Genomic DNA, 10,188 nt, shown 5'->3' with positions numbered 1-10,188 from the left:
TGCACGAAGTGTGATCTCTGACATGACATCAGCTGTCAAGAATTGCCTTTACATAATTATAGGCACCGTAATTTCCCGTGGCTAAAAAATCTCTTTTTATTTTATTTATTTAAGTAACTTTTTACGAACAGCCGTGACGCCAATTTACAGTGAACATTTTTAACAACAACATAAATTGGACACTACAATAACAGTATAAAGACTAAGAAAGAATTAACCATTAGAGAAAGGAAAACATTCAATTGGTAGACAGATGGGACAGAGCTTGTGCGGTGAATGTCTTTCATGACATGTAATAAGGATCAATGGAAGGAGGGAGCGAATTTAGAAAGGAGGAGAGGCGATATAAAAGTGAGCGCTTGGTCAGGAAGATTCTGGGAATAGGCAGATGGAGGAGGGAGAGCGAGCGGGTGGAATGAGTCGGTATTCTAAAATTCAACAGAGAGAGGAGTTCAGGGCAGTAGTCGAGTTTATAATAATAATAATAATTTAATAATGATGATATTTATTATTTATAATAATAGTTGAGTTTATTTATAATGTAGAAAGCTGAAGTCCGTTTTAAGTCTGAGATTCTGCAGATTACACAAGGAAAGGGAAGACAATACAGCATCAGAGGGCATATTGCGGAAATGAGGGACTCTATGTCTAACTATTTTGGAAAAGAAGTGGAGGATTTGATCAAGGGATTTTAGGTTAGTCGGTGCTGACATGGACCAAATTGGAAGCAATATAATGCTATGGGACGGACAATCGTTGAAAAAAAGGAGTGGAGTGGAATGGGATCTTTAATTTCCGTGAAGCGGTAAAGAAGGCCTAACAGAGACATGGCTTTCATTATTTACTGTCTGAATGTGGTCGGAGTAGTTTACAGTAGTTTGGGGTAGGTTATTACGCCCAATTCTTTCATAGTCGTAACTCTGGTCAAGGGAGAAGAATTAATGGTGTAGTTGAAAGTGATGGGTTTTGTTTTTAACGGAATAGTCATGATGGTTTTTTAGGTTTTAGCTTTAGTTTCCAAGTATCACAACACAGGGAAGCTTGATTAATAGCAATTTAAAGATTTTTGCGGTGAGGAGTGTTTTTTATTTCCTTGTATATCTTGCCATCGTCAACATACAAGAGGTCGTGCAAGGGAAGAGGCGCAGTTGCGAATGAGTTTAGGGCTGAGACCATCATGGCCGGGTGAGCGGTGAAGGGGTATTTTTCAAATAAACTTCCCTGGAATCTGTCTGCATGAATTATAGAGAATGACTAGACAGAGGTAGTAAGGACTGAGGAGGGGTAACTTTGTGGTAGGAAGTGGGCTGTTGAGCTTTATATCATTGAACATTTTTAACGATGGAATTTCATCGATGGAAGGAACATTTTATTTCACCAAATTGACTGTAGTAACGAGATACAATTTCGTACTGACGTGTGTGTAAACTAAACAGGATCCATTAAATTGTTTCCCGCTCAACTTTGTCGAAGTTGCAGTTCACAAATGACAAAACGAAACGACTTCGCTTTCTTCCACAGATTATCCAGGGAGAACACGTTTTATCCACGTTTTTTCCGTGGAAGAAAACGAAGTCGTTTTGTCATTTGTGAAGTGAACAGGATATTTCGTAGCATTTTTCGTCCCCGTTGAGAATAAACGGCCGTTTCCGATAATACCTAAATGTAAAAAATACATCACCAGGCATTCATTTTATTGGAAAATGTAGCGAAAATGCGTCTTGCTCTCATTGAAAGACATATTTTTAATAACATCGGAACGAAATATTCATGGGAAAAATTATCATGGCATTGCCGTTGTATGTTCCAATAGAAATGGGGTAATATACTGTGCAAGAGTACGTCGCGTCCTGCGCGTCGAGCGTGAATCAGTTCTCAGAACGTGTTGTTGAACCAGACCAAAATTCTGCTCTGAAGCACGGAGTACGTATCACCCGCAAAACGCCCCTTAGGTACGCAGCAAGAACTTCCTAGCAACGAATACTACACGGCGGCTGCTAGCGAACTGAGGCCAACAGAGAGAACAGGATGACAGAGGGATGGGCAAAAAATACCTGTATTCGATAGTACCGAGGACTATTTTTTCTGCTCTAGTAGTACCATCCAGTGTTTAAAAAGCGGTGCTACCGTATCGATACCAAAAAATACCGGTACTAGTATAGCTTGTATTTCGACAGCGTTGCCATTTCATGTTTTATCAATCCACTTACTACTAAAACAATTGCGGGATATATTCGGGATATGTGCAATGTTTAATGCCACATAAATTGTGCAGCTCATGCTAGGTAATAAATCTACGTCCAGAACGTCACTTTACTTCCTCTCGTAAGTTGGCGATCCGTCAAAGTATATTGTCTTACAATTAACGCTGAAGCTTTTCGATCAGCGATAGCGAACAAAACATACACTGCGCGCCACCATATCACAGCAAATAATGCCACTGAGTTTTAAATTTCAGTTTGATTTAGTGACACTAGAAGACTGGTTCATTCCCTTTCCTGACTAAGCTAGTAATGAATCCCGTTTGGAGCTAACGAGAGAAATGGACTAGTGGTTAAGGAGAAGACAAACTACAATAGTAGTTCGAAGTTGGTGTATCGAACCTCTCTGCAATAATTTTTTTCAGTTACGTGGTATGGCAGTAACAATTTTTAAATCCACTTAAACGCATATTAACTTAATTAAACACTCTTGTCATTATAAAAATTTTAATGGAAAAAATTCTCTTTTTGCTTTCCGCAGATACCTATCATTATTCGTTTTTACCGAAATATCAACACACCAATAATATGGAAAATATTTCAGTTAGGTAAACTGCTTCATCAAGTCCTTTTTCGTATTGCCCGAATATTCTATCGTTTTCAATAATATGTAGACACTCACGAGACCCGCTTAATTGATGTGGCCGGGTCGGTGAAAACTTGGAAGGTTGGCACATGAAGTAACCTGCATTCTTTGTCTTCGCGGCGAGCCGAGGAGGACTGACAGGGACGCGACTGAGCAACTGAAACTGGAGTCAAACTCCAGGAGCAACTGCCCAATCGAAATTAAGATTAGCGAATGGAATGCATTGAGGCAAATCACGTCCTCGCAGACGTTGGGCCGTCGGAGTTTTCTCTTTCGGTCTCCGTGGCAAGTTTTTCCTATCTTTGAATTCATATTTGGACTCACCGTTTACCTTTTACCAATACGAGGCTCCTTAGCCGAGTGGGTCTATACTGTGCGCTATAAGTTTATTAGAATCCGGCGAGGGATCAAGTCCGAAGCAATAAATTTTTTTCGTTTATTAAACATGATACATGCAAGAGAATGCAATTTATTTTATCAACATAATAATGGTGGTGGCTAAGAAAAATTTAATACTGAATATTTTTAAGGAGTAAAGTTTTCTAAATGTAGACTCCGAGGTAATCCACACATGCGTAAATCCTCACATCACATGATGTAAACTTAGGAGCAGTAATGCAGGGAAATAACAATAATTCCAAAACGCCTAGTCCAGGGAAAGCTATTATATCTAAATTAATTAGCACTTTCAGAGTGATACACTCATCTTATACACAGCGAGGAAAAGAACCGACCGAAAGGTAGTCTAAAAAATATGACATTAACATTGTCGCAATTAATTTTAATAGCGTTATAAACAAGAGTGCTAAAATCGGGTGTAAATTTCATGACGCAGACATAGTCATAGGAACAGAGAGATGACTTATGAAGGATATAGGCGACAGCGAATTTTTCCCTCGAGTATTTAAAGATCTACAATTGCGATCGACACGATGGGATAGGTGGTGGAGTTTTTCTAGCAGTTTAATCACACAGCGGCTCCCATGTATTAACTTATATTGAAATAGAAAGTTTATGGTGCACAATTAAGGCGTTATGGTAGTGACAGCTGGGAGCCGCTCTGGGCGACCGAAGCCGATCGTTTTTTCCCCCTGCCGGAGTTCACATACCACTCAATTGCGGAACAACTAGAAGAGATAGAGACTTGCGGTTTTCTTTATTGTATTTAGAAGACGTGTATACACATTAAGGAGGGACATAAATAGTAATATGTCCTCAGGTGATCGAGAAAATCAAGTTGGACTTTGGTCAATTATAACTTGCCTCCAAGCTAAAACATAAGAATTTTTAAACCGTCTATCTGTGGCTACACTTTTCTTCCACAACCACCTTGAGACCCACAGTTCTATGTGAATTCGCTTGGCCTAAAATGTCTCTACCCTGGATTACTGCAGGCCCAAAACGGCGACAAAGGACGTGATTCGGGCCAATTCGAATTTCTTACTTCCCCTCACCCCGCACCGCCCTCCCAACTACGGCAACGTCGCAGAAAGTGGAATGGGGAGTGATACCTCGCGCCCGCCCGTATCGCCGACGCGCCGAGACGAAGCGAGTATCTGGTTACCTATCGTTTTATGGCGAGGGGGGTGAGGTCGAAGAAAAGCGAATGATATTAGCTTGGCCTTCCCCGAGTTGCGGGGTGTAAAGGCTACTGCATGAGAAGCGGAGAGGAACACTCCCCTCAGCTGTCTAGCCCGCCCTCCCACCTGTGTTTGAGGTGCGACTGCCGTGACTTCTCAGCTTCTTCGCTTTTCTCCACCTATCGTGAGGATCCGGTAAAAGAGAGCAGTCGTGTCTGTCAGTTGAATATCTGCTGTTTCAGTGGTTGTGTGTCTGAAAGCGAGCTGAAGATATGGCGAAACGAAAGGATAAGGGTTACAGGAAAAAGAGAAGGACTATCGCAATACGGAAGTAAGTCACCGTATTATCCTACATCCTCTTTACCTGCACAATTTCCCCCTTAACAAAAATAAAACTTAGAGACGGTAACATTTTTTGGCGGAAAATGCTGCTAATTAATTGCTGAATTTGTTCAAACAGGCAATAATTGATCATTATACAATCTTACCTATTGTTGTTAGCTGTTTAGCAGGTCAGGTTTCGTTGAATACCCTCCTGATAATCCTGTCTCGTGCATTATCTTCATCCCCACGTACTCTTGTCTCCTATTCTAAATCAACCGTCCTTTTCTTCCGTTTTCTATCTCAGTGATATCCACATGATCCAGCCAGCTGTACTTCCTTGTTTTGGTTGTCTTCATCAGTCATCTATTTTACTCCTGTGGTATCGCTTAATATCTCTCTCGTCTTTCCAACTGAAATTTAACTTTCTGCTCCACACCCACATAACCCACAAATTCCTTCTTAATTTTTATCTATATGTGCTAAACAATACTCAGATGATTTGTAACCATTCCTGCTATTTTTTTTATTTTTAGAATAGTTAGTCATCTTTTCCTACGTTATAATCGCTCAATTTTTTACATTCCCTCATACCATCATTTCCTGATCTTATACGTTTCTCTTCAAAATTCACTGTTTAGTTAAAATATATCTTTTTCCCTCTCTCTCTTTTATTTTTTTACATTCCCTTCTTTCTTGCATTTTACCCATCATGTCTAAATCCATGCTTCGGTTGCTTCTCTCGTCTTCCATTCCGATACCTAGCGTCTTCCTTTGTTTTTTCCCAGTGCCCGTTCACATTGATGCGGTAAATACATCTTTCATTTCCTGTCTCCATTTATTTACAACTTCTACTTAGTCAAACCTTTAGCATGAAAGTTCATCTTCACCATATTATCTCTCTTAATTCTCTTTAGTCACATCTCATATTCCTCAAATAATAACACATAATCACTAAATCTATCATCGTTCGGAAGCCACATAAAACTAATTCTGCTCACTTATTCCAATGGCTCATAGCAAAATGGCCACATCTATATCTTTTGTTCTTTGATAAACTTTCTATTTTATCGAACATTTCCTCCACTTCATCTCCTCTACTGCCACTACCTGGCGTGTTCATGCGTCTGGATGGCAAGTAGCTTTTTAGTAAGTAAGTCTATTGAAATGTCTATCACTCTATCCATTTCCTATAATACTTTATCAATACAAGCCTTCGTTTTTTATCATGATTCGCACTCATTGTCCTACTCTTTTATTCACATAGCCGTTATATTCATTATCTCCACATTCCTCTTCCTTCAGTCCCGTATTGATTTTTGGAAACTCTCCTCGCACCTCATTGCAACTCTGTTCCTACCGTAAATCATATGGTGGGACGATTCCGGACAATTTTGTATCCAAAGAATTCCTGTTTCATCTATCGCTGTTTTTCTAAAGCTACTTTTGTCTTGGATCTTCAGTGCGGGGTTTTTCCGTTGCCTGTCGTCGCATCCTCATGCTGCTGACCTGTGTACAGCTCATCCATGTTGAGGAGAGACTCCTTGATCATCGCAGCTCTAAGACATCAGAGCACCATGACACTTCCACCCGCTTATTGTTAGTTAGAAGGATTCTGCGTCTCTGCATCGTATTGAAAACAAATGACGCACGATACACGGTTTTTCACGGAGTTTATAAGGATGTGAATGTTCACTCGCAAGTAATAAATGCAAAGGACTTAGCCAGCTGATTACTCATCTGAATTCCGCATTAAAAATTATATTCAAATGAAATTATAGCCATCTTGCGAGGTTTTTCTTTCATTCATCTACGTTTTTATCGTTCTTTGCTGTCAGCGTCACCCTAAATTGGAAAGCTAAAATAGTCGTCCAGCATCGTTTTGCATAACTTTTGTGTAAGTATTTGCGCAATAGTAACTGTGCGCTTCTTGAATGTACAACCATGATATTGATTACCGTCGTCAATAAAAACTTGTATTGAGGATAGGAGGCGAGGTAATCAGCAAAAAGAATCAATTACCCACTCCTCCAACCTCTCGCCCCCCCCCCCCCCCCACCACCTGAGACGGATACCGATATATACATGAATTTAAACTCCCACCTCTTCAGAATCCCTTGAGAAAGCGACCAGCATCGGTCGGGAAACGTTGGGGCCACCCAAAAATTGACGCGGCGACATGGCCCAAAAGTTTTTATTCAACATGACGAGTACCCGCGAAAGTTTTAACAAAGAATTACATAGGCACGTGTCCTATATTCTCCTCATACTATTTTAGAGGATGATTTCGCTGTCGCCACCAGGTCTTAAACTGAATGCGTCATCTTCTGATGCAGGGTCTTTCAATCTTTTTGTTTCTTTGTCGGATTTTGGTGTTGGTGTTTTCATTGCGCCTTCACTCTAGGACCTTTTTCCTGATGGTTGCTGTTTTCCACAGAGGCACTGGTAGAGAAGAAGTCAGGCACTCTTACACTTTATCCAGGTGACACTTGGAGTTCTTTTCTTCTAAGTAGAGTGAGGTGTAACAAACTCACCTCTCTTCTCTTGCAGTCATTGAAGAAATGCATTCTCAATCATAGAAAATTCTGCATTTGCTCTAGATTTTTATTGATTTGGCAAATGGCTTGTATTCTGAATTTCGCCTATAGGCACTACTCCAGCTTTCTTTAAGCCTGCGTATGGGTTGCTTTATATGTTTGCACCAATTTAATCTAAAACAGAGCGCAACAGCGTTGGGAACTGATTCTTTGGAAGCACCGATCCTGTTACCAGCACCTTATTCTTTCCATCGGTCAAGAAGGCCCTTCCACTTCATTTTGAGTGGCGAAAAATACCCCACATCCAGTAGTTGAGTGAGGTAGGATGACTTATGGGGGAGACAAACGAAGTATGCATCACAAAAATGAATGTAATTGATACTGAGGTGTGAAGTAAGATTGTATCCTGTTACCACCTTCTTCCCTTCCTGTTTCTTAAAGAAGCTGGTAATTGGTGGCACAGTCCTTAAACATTAAAAGAGTGACTAAATTGTTGTGGGGAACTTGAGCCCAAACTCTGTATACACTGAAGAGCAAGAAAAGTAGCAGTGGGTTAGCAGGCTGGGCTCAAGTGGCCCGAATTTTTCGAAAATGTGTACTAGTTGTACTTACCAACATACTGTACAGTTAATGAGCTATTTAGGGCATAAAACGGTCTCCATTTGCTTTGACAAAAAAACCTAGTATGAAATATATGCACTTATCTCCAGTTTTAGCTATTCCTGATGTCTATACAGACGAAAGTTTGCAGAGTGAAATAAATAACAAACACGAGTGTAGGTAAGTTATATAACTAGTACTGCTCTCTGCGGTGACTTCCCTAACCTCCTAGACTCGAAGTATTGTCTACCTAATGCCTAAGCCTACCAGCAAATCACTGAATTACGTCGCTACACTGATGTTGAGAGAGCGAAAAAACCAAACTTCATTTTTCAGTTTTGGGCTCAAGTTAGCCCACAGGGTTCAAGAAGCCCTTTTTTACAGTATGCAAAGTTGCTTTCCACATTAATTAAATACATGTAACAACAAATTATCGACGACAAATTTTCATATTATCAACAAATCAATGTAAAATTAATTATGCTGATCCAATCACTTGATGTAAACAAAAACCACTTTGTTTGTTTCGGAAGGGGTCCCTCCGGTTTTTCACCCCACTTCATCTAACGAATATCTAAGGTCTTCACTGATAGACTGACTTTTTGTAGGCCAAATGATCTTAATAATAGAAAAGCAATAGGAGCATTGAAGATATTCTGTGTTCCGAGAGAAGGATGAAAGAACAATTTACAATGCAAAGAATAAAAGAAGAAGACTATTTTTATGTATTCAGTGTGAGAATGACACCATTTCAAATGTTATTTTTTGGTTCTAGCTTGTGGTATGCTAATCATCGTAAAGTACAACAAGAGGGGAATATACCAAGAAACTGTCCTGTTCTGGCAAAGGACAGTGATGCTTCTGCTTCGGATTTCATTGAAATATCCACAAGGTAGGCTGAGAATGTATATAGCGGTGGCCGGATGCGGTATTTATATCTCCTGTGAAAAGAATACTACTAGTTATTGCCATGTCAGGGAAACATGTTCTTATTTATTGGATATCGTTACATTTTTAAGCGTATCCAAGGATGAGGGACGAAAAGAAACAAAAGGCAAGGGGTTAAGTCAAGCAGAAGATACCATCTTTCTTGCAAAGGCAAACTGCACCCCACGCCGCAAGGCGTTTGAAATGGGGGGAGCTTCCACTCCTCGTCTCGGGAGACAATCCAACGTCGACGAATATGATATGGGCATGCCGATGGACGTATCTCCTATCAAACCGTTTGAATCGCACCAAAGGTGATTATCCTAGTACCATGAATAGTTGTTGAATACCTGCATGAAGGAGGCGTTTATATTTTATGTTTAAAATGTTTTTGCAGGTCTCAAGCGTCAATCATTGAGAGTGAAGAATCAGGGCCGGATCCTCTTCATGACAGGAGCCGTAGTATAGTCCAGCATTTCTATATGTTTTCCCAGATCTTTTCAGATAAACACCAGTTAGGATGCTCATTTATGGACTGTGAATACGTAGGCGAATGGATGACTGGTCTCCTCTGTCACTGGAAGTTTCAGTGTAAAATGTGCGGGAAGGAGACAGTGATCCACAGTCAGGATGATTCTGGCACTGTGATGGACGTGAACGATGCTGCAGTAACAGGAGCAATTGCTGGTGGCGGCGGCTACTCAAATCTAAGCCCCCTTTGTGCAGCACTCAACATGCATTGCATGACCGCCAAAACATATGCAAAATATGAAGATAAGCTGGGAGAAATTATATATAGTGTTGCATCGCAGGAGATGGCCACAGCAGGGCAGGAGGAAAGAAGAATTGCCTTAGAGGAGGGGTCACTTGACAAAGAGGGTAGACCTGTAATCACGGTCATCGCTGATGGTATGTGGGGCAAGCGAAGTTATAAAACGAAGTATGACTCACTATCGGGGCAGGTAAGGAGTCAATATCAGGTACCTATAAATTATTTAAGTATGGGTTTAAGATAGGCTAACCTATTTTTAATAAATTATAAGTGTTTACGCCTCGTGCAATTTTTAATCAATATGAAAAATATTTCCGAGGTTGGCTACATAACCAGATGCTTTTCATGTTGCTTATAAAATAGTGCACTTACATGTTATATCTAATGCGCAGGCAAAATTCCCTGCTGGAAAAAATTAATCAGTAGAAAAGAGTAATGGTATTAATACAATTTTAAGATGAATGTTTCATTTTAGGCGGCCATAGTTGGTGCACGAACAAAAAAGTTGTTATTTCTGGGAGTAAGAAATAAGTACTGCAGCTATTGCGCTTTGAGGGAGGCACGAAACGAACCTGTAGACCCAGCTCACAAGGTTAAATGTGCT

The 10,188-nt window shown here is 40.3% G+C and overlaps 1 protein-coding gene across 1 annotated transcript; it reads left to right on the top strand.

Annotated features, from left to right (window-relative positions):
* The first annotated feature begins 4,494 nt into the window (after positions 1-4,494).
* On the top strand, positions 4,495-9,828 carry LOC124171210. The gene is made up of 3 exons (XM_046550351.1): positions 4,495-4,758; positions 8,661-9,126; positions 9,210-9,828. The coding sequence occupies exons 1-3, from the start codon at positions 4,503-4,505 to the stop codon at positions 9,826-9,828; spliced, it is 1,341 nt and encodes a 446-aa protein (XP_046406307.1). The 5' UTR covers positions 4,495-4,502.
* The last annotated feature ends 360 nt before the right edge of the window (positions 9,829-10,188 follow it).

Source organism: Ischnura elegans, chromosome X (assembly GCF_921293095.1).
Source record: "Ischnura elegans chromosome X, ioIscEleg1.1, whole genome shotgun sequence".
Taxonomy (NCBI): domain Eukaryota; kingdom Metazoa; phylum Arthropoda; class Insecta; order Odonata; family Coenagrionidae; genus Ischnura; species Ischnura elegans.
This window is presented reverse-complemented; position numbering and strand designations above follow the sequence as displayed.